We start from the raw sequence: 22,915 nt of genomic DNA, 5'->3' as shown, positions 1-22,915 counted from the left end.
TAACACTTCTTAGCTGTGTGACCCTGAGTCATTTAATCCCATTTGCCTCAAGTAATAAGTAAAGAAACAAATAGATTTAATGCATCAGAGTTTATGGGGAAAGAGTAAGATGGAACTGAATGGTTTCACTGAAAAAAAAAAAGTATTAAAATGCATGTGGAAAAAAATGCATATGGCATTTAAATTAAATTAAATAATAACAGCAATTAAAATAAACTTTGCCTCTAAGAAAAGTGTTAAAAAGAATTTTGTGAATAGTCTTATATTTGAAAACTGTATCCCCAGCAAAACCAAATTCTTAAAGAGTGATTTTAGTGACATAAACTAAAAATGCATGAGTTTCATTGCTTTTTTACTAGTTTTCTCAAAAAAAAAAAAAAAAAGGAGGAATAAACAGGTGCCATACAGTGCACATAGGATAAATAATATATGGTGGTAAGGATCATTTGGATTTAGTAAAGGTTTGCCCCTGGGTTCTGAATAGTACTCTTGTTATCTGGAAATGTTTTCAGTCTGTTTGGCATTAACTTGCTGGAACAGAAGACAAAAATCAGTTTTTTTCACAGCTACCAGTTTCTAATCCATTTATTTCATACTAGTTATAGTAATTCAGCAATATAGACACCTATTCGGTCTGCACTGCCCATTGACAGGTCCCTGTGGCTCCCAAAAAAACCAACCAAACAAACAAAAAGTTCAATTTTCTTTTAATACTGTCTAGATTTAGAGAGAAAAAAAGCAGTTTAACAGCTGACCTCCTTTTAAGACATATATTACACTAATGTTATAAATTATATCAACTGTCTTTTAGAATTTCCTGGCACATCTTACTCATTATGGGCAGATGGCTATTTTTCAAGTTATTATGGCCCTGTTCTAAGAATCTTAATTTGATGGCTTAAAAATCAAAACATCTGAAGATTAAGATTGAATGTCACATATGGGTATAGGTATACATTAAAATAAAAAATCAAAGGCTACTGGAAGCACTCAATCTTTTTCCCCCCAAAGAAATAGCCAGACTAGGATTTTGTCTATTTGCAGCAGCAACACCATTGTAATTAGTTTTGTCCACCATGGTTAATTGTTATGGGGGTTCTTCTGCAACCCAGGACTAAAGGGGGGGGAATAACCTGTTTCATTTTATTTCTTTTTTCCAGTTCTCTCAGGCCAGGCACATCACAGCCCTTTGAAACGATCTGTATCCCTTACCCCACCCATGAATGTGCCAAACCAGCCTCTAGGACATGGATGGATGTCTCATGAGGATTTACGAGCTAGAGGACCCCAGTGCATCCCATCCGATCATGCCCCCCTGTCTCCACAAAGCAGTGTAGCCTCTTCAGGAAGTGGTGGGAGTGAACACTTAGAAGATCAGACTACTGCTCGTAACACATTCCAAGAAGAAGGTAGTGGTATGAAAGGTGAGTGAAAAAATAAGAACCCACTTGAAGAGATTACCTCACTTTATTTATAGTTAAAAGTCTAAAAGGAGAGCAGAGTTAGTCAGAGAGGAGGGCCTCCCAAGGTCTCAGTAGTGACAACAAGCTTCCATCCCATCCTTAAAGAACTGTGAAATGTGGCCATGTATTCTCTGCAAAGGCTGCATAGACCGCTACAGCCAAGGCAGCAGCAACCAGAAGAGAGACAGGTTAATGTATCCTTTCAATCATTGGCTTCCAGACTTAACCACATGCCTTATGTATATAGTTGGCATGATAGGACCTACCAGATAAACACATTCTTCAGAACATATGCTTTAGAAAGATACTATAATATTATAGTGTGCTAAGTGTTGATAAGTTAGAAAAAAAATTACTTCTATTGTTCATAATAATGAGTTGCATTGCATTGGTGCTTCCTTTTTCCCTCTATGGTCCTCTTTTATCCAAAGTACCCTATAAACTCTTCTGTATGCATCTATTTTAGAACATGAACATATCATTAAGTGTCTTTGGCAAAAATATTAAGTATGATATAGCTCTCAAGATACAATTGATAGCCTTCTGTGCAGCATATACAAATATTCCAACATTTACTAATCAATCACTTTTTTCACAGACATTTAGCAGAATCAACCAGTCAAAAATCATTTAAGCTTTTACTGTGTGCTAAGCACTGTGACTTCAAAGACAAAAAAAACCCCAGGAGATTCTTTTATATTAGGGAGTCAACATGCACATATATAAATATTATAATTCAGGAGAAACTGAGGCAAGATATAGATTAGAGAGTTTTTAATATTTTATTTGAAAGGGAGAGATTTACTGGGACCAAATGGATCCATGGTTTGGTCCCAGGGCTGAATGAGACTATTGTCTCCAAGAATCCAGCAGCAAATGTTGGATACAAGATCCTTGTATAGGGTAACAAGAAGGATGACATAATGGGGAAAGTCTGAGATGGAGATGACCTCATGGGGGAGGCACCTAGTTGGGGATGACCTAATGGGGGAAAGTACCTAATGGGAGAGGCTTCTGATATTCTAATGATGTCTAAAATGGTTAAAGACCTTTATCCTATCATACATTAAGAGGGAATGATTATAGCCTGAGGTCTTGGGGCAGAGTAACTGAGGTAGGACAATTAGGGAAACTGGGTCAAGACATTAAAAGAGAACTGTGGCACAACAAAAAGACCATCCTGAGGACCACCTTGAGTGGTGGGTGGAGTGTAAGCTCTGAGGCTTAACTGGGTTTGGGATATATACATGTATATATCTATGAGTTATCTGCATAGAAATAGTAATTAAACCTATGTTTGTTGCTAAAGTCACCAAAAAAGAGAATGAAAGCAGGGAAAAGAGCCCAGGACAGAGCTTTAGGATACATTTACATGTAAAAGTGATTGATCATCCAACAAAGGAATCTGAACAGTATGAATAGAGCCAAGTGAGAACATCAAAACCAAATAAGAGGAGATGGCGGGCATCAATTTAAAAAGCAGCAAGAGGCCCAGAAAGATGAGAGACTAAGAAACAGTCAATTAAAAGACTGCAGGTAATCTTGAAAAAAGAATTCTCAGTTGATTGATGAGGTCAGAAGGTAGAAAACAAAGGATTGAGAACTAAATGAGAGTAGAGGAAATAGCTGCAAAGATTATAAACAGCTGGATTTGGCTAAGAAAAGAAAGGTAAGCTAAAAGCTCGAGGAAGTGACAAGGAGGTATTTTTTTTTTTTTTTTTTTGGTGGTGATTGTTTGTTTGCTAATTTAAGGGGGGGTAGATTGGAGTTGAAGGCAATCAGGAAAAAACCAGTAGAATTTGGAGTCTGGAGAGAAAGAAGGGATAATTGAGAGAGAGGGTAGTCGCCTGGACACAGAGATGTGATCAAGATCTTGGCAGGAATACAGCACACTTCATTATCAGACATTGGAATAAAGGAGAAGAAAGAGGAAGGAGGATGTCAAGTATTTTAAGATTAAAAGAATGGTCTCAATTTTCTCATTAAAGTGAAAGATTCGATCTTCAATTGAGAGATGTAGTGGGAGAAAGGATAGGTGTGAATGACTTGAAGTTTCAAACTGCTCCTGGGAGGGTGGGGCATGAATAATTCAGGATGGAAATTAAAAAATTATCTTGCTCTAATATGAGGAAAAGTTGAAGCTACATAAGCATAAATCTATTTCGAAAATCTTCAATGAACAGGAACAGTTCCCCACACAATGGTCAGAAAAAAAATCATGACTCCATTATACATAGCTATTTATGTGTGAATTTAAAGTGCTACCACCAATCTTCCCTGGCTTTTCTATTCTAAACTTCCTTTCATCTGTTATTTAAATTACTCAGTGATGCTACTTTCCTTTCTTTTCTTTTATTTACATCATTATCACTACCCCCATTATTCCCTTCAAATTCTCCCCCCCAGATAAAAAATTTCCCCAGTAGTAATTATGTATAATTAAAGCATATTGTTGTATCACCTATTCACAAAAGACTGATAGAAAAGTTTCTTTGTCAGTCTTTCAGAGATCTGATTGATTTTAGTGTATCACCTATTCACAAAAGACTGATAGAAAAGTTTCTTTGTCAGTCTTTCAGAGATCTGATTGATTTTTTTTTATTGATTAGATTTTAAATGTTTGAAGTTCTTTTCCTTTTCAGTTTTGTGTTCTTATATAAAAAGTTTCCTAATTTATTCATTTCACTTTGTATCTGTTTATACAAGTCTTTTCAGAGCTCTCTAAATCTTAGTCCCTTTATTATTTTTTATGAAGTAATACCATTACCTTTACATTCATGTTTTTATACTTGATCACATGAATTTGAAGTGATCCCTGTGTGACCTCCTGCAGCTCCAATCAGTAACATGTGAGTAGTAAGCATGAAGGAGGCAGATGGTAGGGAGTAATCAAGTATTTGGATTGGCAAAGGACAAGTGGAAATAGAATAAGAGGACAAGGGATTCTGTGGTAGCACAAGTGGAAATAGAATAAGAAGACAAGGGATTCTGTGGTAGTGAGGGTAGCATGGCTAGAAATAAAAGTGAAGTTAGAGGAACAGGCAAAGAATAGGATTTCCAAATTTCAAATGAGCAGTTCAAAGGAAATTTTTTTTTATTAATTTTATAATTATAACATTTTTTTTGACAGTACATATGCATAGGTAATTTTTTTTTTTTTTACAACATTATCCCTTGTACTCCCTTCTGTTCCGAATTTTTCCCCTCCTTTCCTCCACCCCTCCCCTAGATGGCAGGCATTCCCATACATATTAAATATCTTATAGTATATCCTAGGTACAATATATATGTGCAGAACCGAATTTTTTGTTGTTGTTGTTGTTGCAAAGGAAGAATTTTATTTGGAAGGTAAAAATAATCTGGAAGAAAAACAAACAAAAAAAATGCTCACAGTTTACACTCATTTCCCAGTGTTCCTTTTTCTGGGTGTAGCTGATTCTGTCCATCATTGATCAATTGGAATTGGATTAGCTCTTCTCTATGTTGAAGATATCCACTTCCATCAGAATACATCCTCATACAGTATCATTGTTGAAGTGTATAATGATCTCCTGGTTCTGCTCATTTCACTCAGCATCAGTTTGATGTAAGTCTCTCCAACCCTCTCTGTTTTCATCCTGTTGGTCATTTCTTACAAAACAATAATATTCCATAACATTCATATACCATAATTTACCCAACCATTCTCCAATTGATGGACATCCATTCATTTTCCAGTTTCTAGCCACTACAAAAAGGACTGCCACAAACATTTTGGCACATACAGGTCCCTTTCCCTTCTTTAGTATTTCCTTGGGATATAAGCCCAATAGCACCAATGCTGGATCAAAGGGTATGCACACTTTGATAACTTTTTGGGCATAATTCCAGATTGCTCTCCAGAATGGTTGGATTCTTTCACAACTCCACCAACAATGCATCAGTGTCCCAGTTTTCCCACAGCCCCTCCAACATTCATCATTATTTGTTTTTGTCATCTTAGCCAATCTGACAGGTAGGTGGTGGTATCTCAGAGTTGTCTTAATTTGCATTTCTCTGATCAATAGTGATTTGGAACATGCTTTCATATGAATGGAAATAGTTTTAATTTCATCATCTGAAAATTGTCTGTTCATATCCTCAAAGGAAATATGTGCAACTTACATCTATAGCTATGGAACTGCTTACATATCTAGAAATTCTTGGGGAAAAGTGCTTAACAGATGCAAAGAATAATTTGAGGAGCAATGTATTAATAGTCAGAGCTCATAAAAAGTACCAGTAAGAGTGGATGGGTGAAAAAGCAGTTATTGAGAGCTTCCCATCTGCCAAGTACTGTGCAAAGTACTGAACATAGAAATAAATGAGACAGTTATGCTCTTCTCGAGGAACTCACAATCAAATCAGATAAGGCAACACATATAAGAATTATTCAGACTATTCCCCTAAATTTTAGTGGAATGATAGTTTTCCTAGTTCTGTAATTACAATTGAAAATAATATCTGTGAACCCTGCATTGAGGTGCTATGAAAGCAGAGGACATGAAGCTATGATGTGTAAGATTATCCTGATTGGGTCTTTGTTTTAGCTGAAGTCTTTTTCTCAAATGTCATCCAGTCTAGTGCTGTTCCTGAGCTAAGTGATAGCTGGTTGTTTCTACTATAATAACAGAGAAACTGAGCAAGATAGAGATTAGAGAGTATTTAATAATTTATTAAGTGGGAGAGATTTACTGAGACCAAATGGTTTGGTCCCAGGGCTGAAAGAGAACTGTAGTCTCAAAGAACCTAGCCCTAAATGTCAATAACAAGATTCTTTTATAGGGTAACAAGAACAATGACTTGATGGGGGAAGTACCTGGATGGGGAGGACCTAATGGGGGAAGGCACCTAGGATGACATAATGGGGGGTACTGGAGAGCTCCTGATATTCTAATGATGTCTAAAATGGATAAAGACCTTCATCCCATCAAACATTAAGAGGGAATGATTATAGCCTGAGGTCTAAGATATAAGACCTTTATCCTATCAAACATTAAGAGGAAATGGTTATAGCCTGAGGTCTAAGATATAAGATCTTTATCCTATCAAACATTAAGAGGGAATGGTTATAACCTGAGGCAGAGTAACTGAATAGGACAAGTAGGGAAACTGGGTTAGGACACTAAAAGAGAACTGTGGCACAACACTACCATACACTTCCTGTATGATGTGGAAGATCTTTTTAGTTTTTTCTGTTGTTTGAAAATGGTCTTGAGATGTTGGCCTTTTAAGGACATTAAGCATAAAAAGCTAAAGGATCATTATGTCATGTAGAGAAATAGTGCTTCTTTTCCTATTAGATAATCTTAAGGAATCATAACACGTTTTCCTGCAAACTAGCAATCCACTCCAATCTAAGACTACAAACATTTATTAAGGGTTAACTGTGTATAGCACTGAGAATGCTAATACAAGTCAAAAAACATTTTCTGTCTTTAAGGAGATTATTACATTCTACTGCAGCTCAGGTATATCTGTAAGTCTAAAGTACCATTGGGTACCATAGTGCCTTAATTAGTGATATGATTATCTTTTCAACTGAATCATGAATAACTTGAGTACCAGGTACTGAGCTAATGAGCTCAGCTTGATTATTTGTGAAGCATTAAGTGGTTTTGAAAAATCAGACTATTACAATAACTATTGCCTTCCATATCTTGAAGTCATATCTGAGAAAATATGAGTCTGCACTTAGAACGACTTTGAACTTGTAAAACACAGACCTACCTGAGGAAGATAGGCAATAACAATGTAATTTAAAGTAATAGAATGCCAAGTAATAAAGGAATATTAATTAATTAAGCCACTATTTGATTTTTATGTAAGGAGATAGTTAATCACCCTGCACTGGACTACTGATCTTATAAAAATGGACAAAAAACTTTATTATTTTGAGCTCATATTGGTCTGATCAGCCACAGTTGGACACACTGAAACTAGATTCTAACATAATGATCCTCTTGATACTTTGATCCTTTGAATCCTCTTCAAAAATGAAGGACAATAACCAAAATTCAACTGATTCTTTTGCTATAAGAATTAAATGAATGTTATGGATAGCACTTTATTTGGACAATGCACATGAAAGCAACACATAAATGTTCAAAGTATAAAGCTACTGAGTGTCCTCAAACACCCTATACGGTTTGTTAAATTTTATTTTTGTACATATTAGGGAGGGAGAATTTTTTTTTTTCCCCTAATTCAATAATTGACTTAAATAGCCTAGGAAATCCAGGCACTTTTTTTTGTGTGTGTGTGTGTGTGTGTGTGTGTGTGTGTGCTTCAATTTTTTTTTCTTGTTTTTGCTTTTGTTTTGTTTTGTTTTTACCACATTGGGAAAATGGTCTTACAAACTAACACATTATGGAATAAATGACTGCCTCTCTGTTTCTCATACTCTTACAAACTTACATGAAAGATTTGAACTAGGGTATTTGAAAAATTTCATTAGCAGACTAATTGAAGAAAATATATAATCAAGTGTTATGGGCCAGAACTTGAAACAAGGTACTAAGTAGAATTGAGACAACGGTTAAATCTAGCATTTATTTAATTCTACAACAAATAATGGTTTCCTAGTGATATGATTGATTTATACTCTGTAGAGTATAGGAAAGGAAAAAGTTCTCAAGGCCAGAAAAGACAAGTGTACTAGAAGCTCTCAGAAGCTGAGACAGATTCATTCCATTGTCCACCTTTGTGGTGGCTGGAGCCTGAAGCACAAACCTTTGGATAAGAAGAGATTCAGGAAGCTAGAGGCAAAACCAGAGAAGATAAAGGACTGGCTGCAGGAGCTCAAACTGTCGGAACCAAGGAGAAAGAAAGGCCTCTAAGCTAACCAGGCCCCAGGACAGGAGGAAACAAGACTTTTAAAGAGATAATGAAGGATTTGGACTTTTAACACCTGGCTGTACTTGTGGTGATTATTCTGACTGAAAGGAAGGCTGCTCCCAGAAACCCCAGGGAAACAGAACCAAGAAGAATATTACGTTTTGGCATCTGAATATGGGACCAAGAACCTTCATCTCTGACCCAGAAATTAGGGTGAATACAAGAAGGAAACTTTATAAAGGGCTAAAGTAGTATTCTAGTTAAAACGGGACAAATGTTTAGAAAGGAGATTTCTCCATCGAAAGGATAAGCTTGATCATACTGATAAAAAATCAAGGTTTAATTGTAGCTTGGGAGAGATCATTGAACTTTTAGAAACAGTACAGTACACATCTCCTTGGTTCTCTAAGGAAAAAGAATTGGATCCAGATGAATGGAAATTAGTAGGAGAGCAACTATGTGAATACTACAATGATGATAGACCTGGCTCAATTTCCAAAGAAATACTTTATTCATATAACTTAATACAACTGGCTTTAAGAAATTATATAAGCATTAGAATAAGAAAAAAAGAAGAAAGAGCAAGAGGGGAAGGATCCAGATAAACTAGGTGAAAAGGATGAAGAATCAGATAAGAATGGAGTTAAGTACAATTTTGAGTGTGGTGCTTCACAGCAGAAAAAATTAGGGCACTCCCCATCCCCTGACCTACCTCAATTAACCCTTCATGGGTAGAGGGAGGAGAGGAGTGGGAGAGGCAGTAACACACAGCACCACCTATGAAGCAGCCTATGACAAGATTACAAAAGGCACTGGTTAAGGCTAAAAAAAAAAGACAGGATATATCTGATTTAATAAATGCATACCCTGTGATTAAAGAGCTTGACTCTTTAGGTCAATAAAGGAGAAGAAACACTTCTTTTAATCTTGAAAAAATTAAGGATTTAAAAAAGAGTTGCATTCTTTATGGGGCTACATCATCTTATGTTAAGATGTTACTAGAGAATTTGGCTTATAAAATTTTAAACGCCTAGTGACTGGAAATTCATAGCAAGGACATGTTTAGAACCTGGACAAAACTTGTTGTGGCTTTAGGAATATTTGGAATAAGCAAACTGGAGTTAACATACAAATCACCTTTGACCAACTAGCAGGTGAAGGTCAGTATGCAGACAATTTAGCACAGCTTAATTACCCCATAGCAGCATATGAGTAAATTGCTGCTGCTGCTATAAAAGCTTGGGGTTCCCTCCCAGGGAAAGATAGAGAGGGGACATTTGCAAACAGCTGTCACAAGAACTATTGGAGAAAATGCAGCTACAAGAATAATGATCAGACAACTGGCTAAGGAAAATGGTAATGAGGTTTGCAGAAGAATTATATGGGGACTACACAAAGATACTCCTTTAGAAGAGATCATAAGATGCTATGCCACAGTGGGCACAAGTGCTTTTATACCCAGACTATGATGAACATGGGAAGACAAGGGACTTCTAGAGAGATTCGTCAATGCTTTCAGTGTGGAAAAATTGGACATCTGAAAGCCCAATGTAGATATAGAGATAAAGTGAGAGGACAGGGTGAGAGAAGACTTAAAACCCTATGTCCAATATGCAACCAAGGTTTCCACTGGGCCTCAGAATGTAGACTGACCCAAAAAAATGAGAGGCGGAGCCCAGCTCCAAGATATCAAACAAAAGACAGCTGAGATTACACCTTTAGAAGTTCAGGACTCTGATGTGATCAATCAGCAAAAAGTAATCAGGTGGAAGAAAGAGATTACAATTGGGGAGAAAAGAGGAGAGAGACCTAAGCATTTGGTAAATTTGCTTAATTTTCTTTCTTACCAATTACCAAGATATTTCTTATAGACACACATTCTGGTGTGCTCAGGGTTGGATTCCAAAACAAGTTGAAAATTCTGAACTTAGATAATCTAGAGAATCCAAAAGATCATGATACTTTTACCCTTTATTCATAAGGCTGAAGTGCCTTAATGCTTAATGCACAGTAATACAGGTTACATGGAGGTTATTCATGGCTTATAAAAGCGTTGCTTTATGGAATTAAGTGAAAGAATATCACACCCCACTAAACCTGCAAGCAAGAATTTAAATTATCTGTGCACATTTAGTCCTCCTAGATAAACATTTCATCAAGACTGAACAAGTTTTGCTTATCCAAAGGACAACCCTGTATTTCTTTCTATAAAGGGTAAACTGTGGAGGCAGCATAATGTGGCTCAAAAAGAATCATCTTTGAAGTTATGCACTGTCTCCAATATATGTGAGCTAAGTTGTAACTGGGTAGATTATTTAATTTCTTTTTTTTTTTCTTTTTCTTTTTTTTTTTTTTTTAATTTTTATTTTCTTTTATAATTATAACATTTTTTTTGACAGTACATATGCATGGGTAATGTTTTACAACATTATCCCTTGCACTTACTTCTATTCAGATTTTTTCCCTTCCTCCCCCCAACCCCCTCCCCCAGATGGCAAGCAGTCTTATATATGTTAAATATATTACAGTATATTCTAGATACAATATATGTGTGTAGAACCGAATTTTTTGTTGCACAGGAAGAATTGGATTCAGAAGGTAAAAATAACAGTTTACATTCATTTCCCAGTGTTCCTTTTCTGGATGTAGCTGGTTCTGTCCATCATTAATCAATTGGAATTGGATTAGCTCTTCTCTATGTTGAAGAAATCCACTTCCATCAGCATACATCCTCATACAGTATCATTGTTGAAGTGTATAATGATCTTCTGGTTCTGCTCGTTTCACTCAGCATCAGTTGATGTAAGTCTCTCCAAGCCTCTCTGTATTTCTCCTGTTGGTCATTTCTTATAGAACAATAATATTCCATAACATTCATATACCATAGTTTACCCAACCATTCTCCAATTGATGGACATCCATTCATCTTTCAGCTTCTAGCCACTATGAAAAGGGCTGCCACAAACATTTTGGCAGTCTTTAGTAGTTCCTTGGGGTATAAGCCCAGTAGTAGTATGGCTGGGTCAAAGGGTATGCACATTTTGATAACTTTTTGGGCATAATTCCAGATTGCTCTCCAGAATGGTTGGATTCTTTCACAACTCCACCAACAATGCATCAGTGTCCCAGTTTTCCCACAGCCCCTCCAACATTCATCGTTATTTGTTCCTGTCATCTTAGCCAATCTGACAGGTGTGTAATGATACCTCAGAGTTGTCTTAATTTGCATTTCTCTGATCAATAGTGATTTGGAACACTCTTTCATATGAGTGGAAATAGTTTTAATTTCATCATCTGAAAATTGTCTGTTCATATCCTTTGACCATTTATCAATTGGAGAATGGCTTGATTTCTTATAAATTAAAGTCAATTCTCTGTATATTTTGGAGATGAGGCCTTTATCAGAACCTTTAACTGTAAAAATTTTTTCCCAATTTGTTACTTTCCTTCTAATCTTGTTTGCATTAGTTTTGTTTGTGCAGAAACTTTTTAATTTGGTGTAATCAAAATGTTCTATTTTGTGATCAATAATGGTCTCTAGTTCTCCCTTGGACACAAACTCCTTCCTCCTCCACAAGTCTGAGAGGTAAACCATCCCAAGTTCCTCCAATTTATTTATGATTTCGTTCTTTATGCCTAAATCTTGGACCCATTTTGATCTAATCTTAGTATGTGGTGTTAAATGTGGGTCCATGCCTAGTTTCTGCCATACTAATTTCCAGTTTTCCCAGCAGTTTTTGTCAAATAATGAATTCTTATCCCAAAATTTGGGATCTTTGGGTTTGTCAAAGATTAGATTGCTATTTTTATTCACTATCTTGCCCTGTGAACCTAACCTATGCCACTGATCAACTAGTCTATTTCTTAGCCAATACCAAATGGTTTTGGTGACTGTTGCTTTATAATATAGCTTTAAATCAGGTACACTTAGACCACCTTCCTCTGACTTTTTTTTCATTAGTTCCCTTGCAATTCTCGACCTTTTATTCTTCCATATGAATTTTGTTGTTATTTTTTCTAGGTCATTAAAATAGTTTCTTGGGAGTCTGATTGGTATAGCACTAAATAAATAGATTAGTTTGGGGAGTATTGTCATCTTTATTATATTCGCTCGGCCTATCCAAGAACACTGAATGTCTTTCCAATTATTTAAATCTGACTTTATTTTTGTGGCAAGTGTTTTGTAATTTTGATCATATAATTCCTGACTCTCCTTTGGTAGATATATTCCCAAATATTTGATACTATCGACTGTTATTTTGAATGGAATTTCTCTTTGTATCTCTTGCTGTTGGATTGTATTGGTAATGTATAAAAATCCTGAGGATTTATGTGGATTTATTTTGTATCCTGCGACTTTGCTAAAATTCTGAATTATTTCTAATAGCTTTTTAGCAGAGTCTTTGGGGTTCTCTAAGTATACCATCATGTCATCTGCGAAAAGTGACAATTTGATTTCTTCATTTCCTACTCTAATTCCTTGGATCTCTTTCTCGGCTCTTATTGCCAAGGCTAGAGTTTCTAGTACTATATTGAATAGTAATGGTGATAGTGGGCAACCTTGTTTTACTCCTGATCTTACAGGAAAAGGTTCTAGTTTATCACCATTACATATGATGTTTACTGAAGGTTTTAAATATATGCTCCTTATTATTTTAAGGAATAGTCCATTTATTCCTATACTCTCAAGCGTTTTTAGTAGGAATGGATGTTGGATTTTATCAAATGCCTTTTCTGCATCTATTGAAATGATCATATGGTTTTTATTAATTTGATTATTAATATGGTCAATTATACTAATAGTTTTCCTAATATTAAACCAGCCCTGCATTCCTGGTATAAATCCCACTTGGTCATAGTGTATTATCCTGGGGATGATTTTCTGAAGTCTATTTGCTAATATCTTATTTAAGATTTTAGCATCAATATTCATTAAGGAAATTGGTCTATAGTTTTCTTTCTCAGTTTTCGATCTACCTGGTTTAGGTATCAGTACCATGTCTGTGTCATAGAAGGAATTTGGTAGGACTCCTTCAATCCCTATTTTTTCAAACAGTTTACATAGCATTGGAGTTAGTTGTTCTTTAAATGTTTGGTAGAATTCACCTGTAAATCCATCTGGTCGTGGGGACTTTTTCTTAGGAAGTTGGTTAATAGCTTGGTCTATTTCTTTTTCTGAGATGGGACTATTTAGACTACTTACTTCTTCCTCTGTTAATCTGGGCAAGCTATATTTTTGAAGGTATTCTTCCATTTCATTTAAGTTATCGAATTTATAAGCAATAAAGTTGAGCAAAGTAGCTCCTAACTATTGTTCTAATTTCCTCTTCATTAGTGGTGAGTTCACCCTTTTCATTTTCAAGACTATCAATTTGCTTTTTCTCTTTCCTTTTTTTAATCAGGTTTACTAAGGGTTTGTCTATTTTGTTGGTTTTTTCATAAAACCAACTCTTAGTTTTATTAATTAATTCAATAGTTTTTTTACTTTCAATTTTATTAATCTCACCTTTTATTTTTTGAATTTCAAGTTTTGTGTTTGTCTGGGGGTTTTTAATTTGTTCCTTTTCTAGCAATTTTAGTTGTAAGCCCAATTCGTTGGCCCTCTCTTTCTCTATTTTATGCAAGTAGGCCTGTAGAGATATAAAACTTCCCCTTATTACTGCTTTGGCTGTATCCCACACATTTTGGTATGATGTCTCATTATTGTCATTTTCTTGGGTGAAGTTATTAATTATGTCTATGATTTGCTGTTTTACCCAATCATTCTTTAGTATAAGATTATTTAGTTTCCAATTATTTTTTGGTCTATTTTCCCCTGGCTTTTTATTAAATGTTATTTTGATTGATGATATGGTCTGAAAAGGATGCATTTACTATTTCTGCCTTACTGCATTTGATTTTGAGGTTTTTATGCCCTAGTATATGATCAATTTTTGTATAGGTTCCATGAACTGCTGAGAAGAAATTATATTCCTTTCTGTCTCCATTTAGCTTTCGCCAAAGATCTATCATATCAAACTTTTCTAGTATTCTATTTACCTCTTTGACTTCTTTCTTATTTATTTTGTGGTTTGATTTATCTAATTCTGAGAGTGCAAGGTTGAGATCTCCCGCTATTATAGTTTTGCTATCTATTTCCTCTTGCAGCTCTCTTAATTTCTCTTTTAAGAATTTAGATGCTGCACCACTTGGTGCATACATGTTTAATATTGATACTGCTTCACTATTGATGCTTCCCTTTAGCAGGATATAATGCCCTTCCTTATCTCTTTTAATTAGATCATTTTTTGTTTTTGCTTGATCTGAGATGAGGATGGCTACTCCTGCTTTTTTGGTTTTGCCTGAAGCATAATAGATTCTGCTCCACCCTTTTACTTTTAGTTTGAATTTCTCATCCTGTTTCAGGTGTGTTTCCTGTAAACAACATATAGTAGGATTCTGACTTTTAATCCAGTCTGCTAACTGCTTCCTCTTTATGAGGCAGTTTGCCCCATTCACATTTATGGTTAGAAGGACTAATTCTATATTGCTTGCCATCCTATTAACCCCTGCTTATGATTTTCCCCTTTCCTTCCCTTTTACCCTCCTATCCAGTATTAAACTGGTGAACACCACTTGCTTTTCACAGCCCTCCCTTTTTAGTATCCCTCCCCCACCTTAAAGGTCCTCCCCTTATTTTACCCCTTTTCTTCACAATTTCTGTATTCCCTTCCCCTTAGCTTACTCCTTCCCTTTCACTTTTCAGTGAAGTGGAAGAAGTTTCACCATAAATCGAATATGTCTATTGATACACACTATGTTCATCTCCCTCCTTTCTTTCTCTCAGATATAATAGGTTACCTTTGCCTCTTCACCACCACTTTACACTTTTTTATGATATAATCTCTTTTCCACCTCTAGTTTCTAAGACAAATTGTACATATGTTCTTTACATATTTTTTTTGACAGAAGTATAGTTCTCAAGATTTCTTTTTACCTTTTTAGAAATCTCTTGAGTTCTGTTTTTGAAGATCAAACCTTTTATGTAGGTCTGGTTTTTTCATCAAAAATAGATGGAATTCATTTATTTCGTTAAATGTCCATCTTCTTCCCTGGAAAACGATGCTCATTCTTGCTGGGTAAGTTATTCTTGGCTGCATACCAAGTTCCTTAGCCTTTCGGAATATCATGTTCCAGGCCCTGCGTTCTTTTAATGTGGACACTGCTAGATCCTGGGTTATCCTTATTGTGGATCCTCCATATCTGAATTGTTTTTTTCTAGCAGCTTCCAATATCTTTTCCTTTGTCTGATGGTTCTTGAACTTGGCCACTATATTTCTTGGCGTTTTGATTTTAGGGTCCCTTTCAATAGGTGATCGATGAATTTTTTCAATGTCTATTTTACCCTCTGTTTCCAGAATGTCTGGGCAGTTCTCTTTGATAATTTCCTCGAAAATGGTGTCCAAGCTCTTTTTTTCCTCCCATTTTTCAGGGAGTCCGATTATTCTCAAATTGTCTCTCCTGGATCTGTTTTCCAGGTCTGTTGTCTTTCTGGTAAGGTACTTGACTGTCTTTTCAATTGTTTCATTTCTCTGGTTTTGCTTGACTCCCTCTTGGTTTCTCCTTGAGTCATTCATTTCTACTTGCTCCAGTCTAATTTTCAATGATGTATTTTCTTCACTCACTTTTTTTATATCTCTTTGTAATTGTCCAATTGAGTTTTTATCTTCTATGGAAAGATTATTTAATTTCTTAGTGCTCTGGACAACTCTCTATGACTATAAATTGGGGGTTCTTAACCTTTTCTCTGTCATGGACCTCTAGCAGTCAGTCAAGGGCTTTTGTTGGTTTTGTTCAGTTGTTTCAATCTTAACCCTTAGGGTTTTCTTTGCAAAGATATTAAAGTGGTTTGCCAAAGCCTTCTCCAGCATTTTACAAATGAGAAAACTGAGGCAAACATGGTTAGGTGACTTGTCCAAAGTCACATACCTAGTAAGCATCTGAGATTGGATTTGAATTAATATCTTCCTGAGTCAAGACCTAGAACTCTGTCTGCTTTGCTACTTAGCTAATGTTAGTAAATGCATAAAATAAGATACTACTTATTAAGGCTACTATGGAAACCCAAATATATTGAATTACAATTATCAAAGTTTTTTTAAGTTCATGGATGCTTAGTTTAGAACTATGCTATAACTTACAAATTATTTGCCAATCTGCAATACTGAAGGGACTTTTTACACTAAAGTTTCTTGTATACTGATAAAATTCCATATCCATAGTTCTTTCCAAAGTGATAGAATATGCCCCTGAAGACTTTCAGTTATATTTCCTAAGCAGCTCTCTACATTTCTGAGGCATAACAGACTAACGGTAATGTCAAAGTATTTTTTTCAATCAAAATATATTTCAATCAATCAGTCATTCATTAAATGCCTACAATGTGCCAGGCTCTCTACTAAACCTTGGAGTATGGTAAGGATACCCCTCCAAAAAAAAGGATATAATTCTTATTTGCAATGAACTTACATTCAATCAGGAGTAAATAGTATGTATCAATGTAAGTGTATATATAGCATAAATATAAACAAATAATAATTTGGAAGGGAGGGATTTAGCCCAAGCCAATGAAATTGGAAAGAACTTCATGTTATTTTTCTTTTGGGCAGCTGAAAAAAAAGATTATAGAATTCTTAAGGATATTGTTATTCCATTCCTATTAGCTTCTTGCTAGATCTTTTTCCTCCTCATTTTGTCTAAATTTCCTTTAATTTACCATTAATTTGGTCCTATATGGGTTGACTTTTTCCTTCCCTTGTCTTGGTCTTTAGCTCAAAACTTCTTGACATCATCCTCCTATAAACTGATAGAAATTAGAGATCATTCAATACAGAATTTATTAAATGGAGAGATTTAATGGGACCAAATGGATCCATGGTTGGTCCCAGGGCTGAACTAGACTATCATCTCAAAGAATGCAGCACTGAATGTCCTATAACAAGATTTTTTTTATAGGTTAATAAGAACATTGACATAATGGGGGAGGTACCTGCATGGGGATGACCTAATAGGGGGAAGAACCCAGTATGAGGATGACATAATAAAGGCAGGCATAATGGGGGGAGGTACTGGAGAGAGGCTCCTGATATTCTAATGATGTCTAAAATAGATAAAGACCTTTATCCCATCAAACATTAAGAGGAAATAAGTATAGCCTAAGGTCTAAGGTATAAGACCTTTGTCCTATCAAACATTAAGTGGGAATGGTTATAACCTAAGGCAGAGTAGCTGAATAGGACAATTAGGGAAACTGGGTCAGGACATTAAAAGAGAATTATGGCACAACATTCCACACTCTCTCTCTTCTAACTATTCAAATCTTTGAATTACCTTCCTCTAGAGGTCTTAGCACATAATTTTGACCAACCCTATATGAAGTAAATAGATCAAATAAAAACCAAAATAAAGGTAGAACAATGCAAGTACTTATGGCGAGGACAAGTCTCTACCTGATAACCCCAGAGTTAATCAGCAATACAAAAGCTCCTCATTGCAATCATGTCATGGGGAGCATATGGACAGTTCACTGTGAGTTAGGTCTGTGGTCATTTGTGCATTTGATTCAGCCTCTGCTTACAGAGCAACAGGGCTCAAGATATAGTCATGCTGCCCATTCAGAGAGGCAACCCACTCCAGGGGAGAAGGGTGAGGATTTGGAGTAGCTCCACCTGTCTCTGCCTAGAGGAATAGACAGGACTCAGAAAGGATCAGATTAACTTCTGAGCAGATTATGCAGTTAGACCAAGGCAGGAAAACCCCAGACTTTTAGAGGCCTGACAAGAAAACTGTAAGGTTCTTTTAAGTATGCTGAAAATACTAATTAAGGACCTAGGGTAACAGGAGTGGAGAAACAGATCAGAGAGACTGCCAGTCCCAGGAGATTTCTGGTTGTTTCTAAAAAATAATCCCAAAAACTGAGTCTGCCAGGGCAATTCCAACACAATAAGGGATTCCAAAGTTAAAGCATAACCAGCAAATCAGTCCAGTAAATTTAAGCAAGGAGTAAAAAAATGAAAAGGACTGTTTAAAGGACTTCAAATTAAATCTGAACTATTAAGAGAGGAGGTAGGGCAGAAGTGCCTAAGAAAATATGCCAGCTTCCCCAATTTCCTATGTCTTCCCTTTTTTTCTTACAGAAAGTTATCAAATAACCATTCCATATATAAATCCTAAGAGTGAATCAAAATTCCTATACATATACATAACAGACTACAAATCCCTCAAACATAACAGCAATGATTACACAGGTTTAACAATTTCCATCCCAAGTCTCAAACACAGTAATACAATTAAAATTTTAATAATTCAACCATTTTCCCAGTCTCCCATATCATTCCAAATTCCATCAGGAGCAGGGATAATGGTTTTCTCAAAAACTGTTTTCTGCTGAAGATTGGCAGAGATACTCAGTCCAGGGAGGCGGGCGGGGTTGGGTGTAATGTGTAGTGCCAACAATCAAAGCTCAACCGAGATCCCAGAAGCAAGTCAATACATCTGTAATTTGACCAAATCTAGAAGCAAAAACAAATCTAACAAAGAAAAGTTAGAACAGTCTGAAATAGAAAGACTATTCCACAAGGACTGCTACAAGATGTGGCCTCTCATTAGTTATAAATCTTAAAAAAAAAACCTTGAATATCCAGACACAATATCTAATAACTGTTAGATGACCAGACAAAATACTTATTTGCTCAAGTATTTAGGATATAATGATTACAGATAACCAGGTATAACATATAACCAGATTGGAAACAGCAAGGTATGACATAATTGAATTGCATTAACAGTTTCCTATTGACCATTTATAGAAATCAGTTACAGGAGGAAAAATGCAGTGACATATTAACTACAAACCCAAGAAATTTAACCTCCAATAACAAATCTCATTAACCAAAATTTCAGTTAAATCCTAAACTGATATTTACCATAACCTTATACTTATATGATATTATATATCATATTATATTATATTATATTTATCAGTTTGCTACTTTTAGCCAAGAACCATGTAACTACAACTTGTTAGAAAACCTCTGGAACAGTTTAGAGGGAGGGGGGAGGAAAAGATTCTATGTGGCTGCTCTTACCCCATTCCACCTCCAAAGAGGCAGGGGGAGGGAATTAGAACTAAACTTCACTCTTGGTATAGAGCATCTATATACCTGAAGTAGCAGAGAGCAGTGGGGGTGGGGTGGGGGAGGTGAGTTTAAATCTTCACCTTTGAAGACAAAAAATCCCTACCCTACCTAACCTTTAAAGTAGCAGAAAGCAGTGGGGGGAAGGGAGAGGAGGAAGGGGAAGATTCCATAAAACCCACATGTCCAGCACTTAAAGCATAACTTACAATGTGATAATATAGGTAAACTCTGAACCAAAATACAGCTTTAAATTCCCAATAATATAAAACTGCTTCTCCTATTATATTTCAAATAATGAAACAGAATAGTTTTTCTTTCTCTCCCTCTGGCCCCATGTGGCCATTATTCCCAATGGACTCTCCTAAGCTCCAACTTGGCCAGAGTTGGAGCCTTCAGAAGTCAGATCCTTTTTGCTACATACTTTACCTAATTAGAGGCATATAACCCCTTTTAGGCAAGTTAACAGAACTTCACTTTAACAGGCTATTGTTCTTTTAAGATCTTATCCTTAAAGATAATTAAATCTAGCCAGCATAGGCGACAATAATATTATTTCCCACAATTTAAAACTGCCCAAAATACTCAGAACAAATCCGGCATGCAAAGGCAATCATAAAATTATTTCCCAAATTTAGAATCATCCTAAAATTTCTAATCAAATGTTTTCTCTTAACTGGAGTTCAGTATTGAAATAACCAATTCTCAAATTTGATCATTGTTCTTAAATTTAACAAAGCTCTTAAAATGAACAAAACAGACAAACAAATCACACAGAACACAGAGCACAGATAGACTGTGCAGCAGTCAAAACATTTAACACAGATCAGGGGCACACAATTAACAAAAGAAATGAATCACACAGAACATAGAGCACACATAGACTGAGCAGCAGTCAAAGCATTTAACACAGACCAGGGGCTTATCTGGAAAGAATAACTCACTGGCACACAGATGTGTCTTTGATACTAGGGCAGGGTACCCTGTGTCCAGAAGACCCTATTCTCAGAATTTATGCTTGTCAGCATTTTGTAATTCTGGTAATCCAAATGCTAGCATACAGAACAGGTCTTATACAGACAGAACAGGTACCAGATGGTACCCCAAAAGGTACCCCAACAGACATACTCTCCTGTGGTCAAAATGGGGGTGTCTACCATCAGGTTGTTGTAGCTGGAAACTGCTCTCTTTCCTGGAGGAGAGGAGGGCCTCTCTAGGCCAAAAAATTCAGATCCACAGCCACCCTTGATGCCCAAGGCAGAGATCCAAAATCTCTTATCTCTAATCCTGCTCATTTTCTAATCTCTTGCTGGGGAGCTCCAAAATGTAATGCAGGAGAAACTGAGCAAGATAGAGATTAGAGATCATTCGATACAGAATTTATTAAATGGAGAGATTTACTGGGGCCAAATGGATCCTGGTTTGGTCCCAGGGCTGAATAAGACTATCCTCTCTTAGAATCCAGCAACCAAAGTGAGTTCTCAATGACATATATATACCAGTGGTTTAGATGCCGGGGTAGACAGAGATGGGGTGGAGTCAAAGCACTGAGAGCAGAAAGAGACTATCAATCTGGTTCTGACAGGATGAGGGGAGTCATGAGGAACATCTGATAAATTGGGATTACAGAATGGGGAGAGGCATTCTGATAAGTAGGAAAGAGCTGGGGTCCTGATGCCTAAGACAGAAGGTCTTTCTCCTTATGTGGGTCATCATGATTGGGAGGGAGAGGTGGTGTTGCAGGATTTACCAGAACAATTAGAAACTGAGGCAGGACAATTTAGGGCAACTTGAGTCAGGACAATAAGAGAGAACTGTGGCATAACAGTTATCTCTTGCGCACAGAATAAAGAAATTCTTGGGTTACTTAACAAGTTTGAACTGTAACAACTATGTTAATTAAAACCCTTTAAGTGCCCCATGGTTCAGTTAATATAAAATAGCCCTGTTAAAATTGCACAATTGTGTAGTAGACATTGTTCAGGCACCCAATCAAAGACATACCCCTTCAAAAAAAGATCAACTTCTCTAGGAAAATAGGGATTTTTTGTTTTGGTATGGTTTTCTCTCCAAAAGAGTTTAACAGATTTTAAAAGGAAGTTCCTGGGGGTAATTATTGTGGTTCTTGTTTTTGTTGTGTAATGTCAGAGAAACTAAGAAAGATAGAGAGTATTCAATACAGAATTTATTAAATGGAGTGATTTACTGGGACCAAATGGATCCATGATTGGTCCCAAGGCCGAATGAATCTTCTCAAAGAATCCAGCCCTGAATGCCAAAATGCAAGACTTTTTCTATAGGGTAACAAGAACAATGACAATAATGGAAGAGATACCTGGATGGGGATGACCTAATGGGGGGAGGCACCTATAATAGCATGAGAGGCTCTTGATATTCTAATGATGTCTAAAATGGATAAATACCTTTATCCCATCAAACATTAAGAAGGAATAACTATAACCTAAGATCTAAGATATAAGACCTTTATCCTAACATTAAGAGGGAATAGTTATAACCTGAGGCAAAGTAACTAGGACAATTAGGGAAACTGAGTCAGGACATTAAAAGAGAACTGTGGCACAACAGTAGCATCACATTAAGGATCAATTAGTCAATAAGGATTTATTAAACTCTCTTCCAAATTAGAAGCAATCTCTATCACAGTAGAAATTTCATTTTCAAGAAGTTTTACAGTCAAAATGAACATACATGTCTCAGGCCTACATTAGAACTATCCAAGAAAGCTGAAGCATTAAGGTTTTCAGTCTTTGTATGTCCATCTATCAATCAATAAACTTATATTAAACCCCTACTCTGTGCTAGCATTAAACTTTGGGTATGTAGTAGTTCCATAGTGCTCTGTTCAAAAATGTCTATTCTTCAACTAGGTTGTAGAGGAATAATTCTCCCCAAATTTCTGGTAGACTATAGCTCTTTTTCTAAAACACTAGCTAAGGAACCATTTAACTGGCTTCACAGCTAAGCAGTATAATTCTATTAGTTATGCCATGAGTTAATATGCAAGAAATGGTATTAAACCAGAAAGGTCACCTGCTGACTATTTGGCCTCATGGGGTCTACTTTTATTTTCTTCAGGTGTAAAATTATATCATATTGTATGTTTGAGCTAGCCAGAGCTATGTGAATTGGGAAACCTTCTTTTTGAGAATGACAAATTGTGTTTTTCCATCATAAGCCTAATACCAACTTGGGACCTATGGACTTAGAGATAAACATCTGTGTTGTATTACTGAGCAATACCCCCAGGAAATCTAAAAAGGAAATGAATCTCAGATTGCACATAAAACATGTAATAACAGGAATTTTTCTTTCTTACTTACCTTTTTCTTCTTTCATTCTTTTCTTCACATCTCTCTTCCCATTTTTTTAATCTTCTTTTCTCCCCTTTGTTACTCCCTTATC

General features: G+C 36.0%; 1 protein-coding gene across 37 annotated transcripts in view; it reads left to right on the top strand.

The window, feature by feature from the left end:
- Positions 1–22,915, top strand: part of SAMD4A (sterile alpha motif domain containing 4A) — a 353,526-nt gene that overhangs the window by 237,358 nt on the left and 93,253 nt on the right. For 32 of the 37 annotated variants that reach the window (XR_012486558.1, XR_012486556.1, XR_012486553.1 and 29 more), the window contains one exon: positions 1,161–1,424. The exons of the other annotated variants lie outside the window; for them this stretch is intronic. Coding sequence is in view for 20 of the 32 variants with exons in the window: in XM_074290775.1 (XP_074146876.1) it covers positions 1,161–1,424 (264 nt within the window). In the remaining 12 variants the exon portion in view is untranslated. The remainder of the gene's footprint in view (positions 1–1,160; positions 1,425–22,915) is intronic. 37 annotated transcript variants of the gene reach the window in all.

This window comes from Sminthopsis crassicaudata, chromosome 2 (genome assembly GCF_048593235.1).
Source record: "Sminthopsis crassicaudata isolate SCR6 chromosome 2, ASM4859323v1, whole genome shotgun sequence".
Classification (NCBI taxonomy): Eukaryota; Metazoa; Chordata; class Mammalia; order Dasyuromorphia; family Dasyuridae; genus Sminthopsis; species Sminthopsis crassicaudata.
Note: the sequence above shows the minus strand (reverse complement) of the source record. Positions and strands in the feature narration are given on the sequence as shown.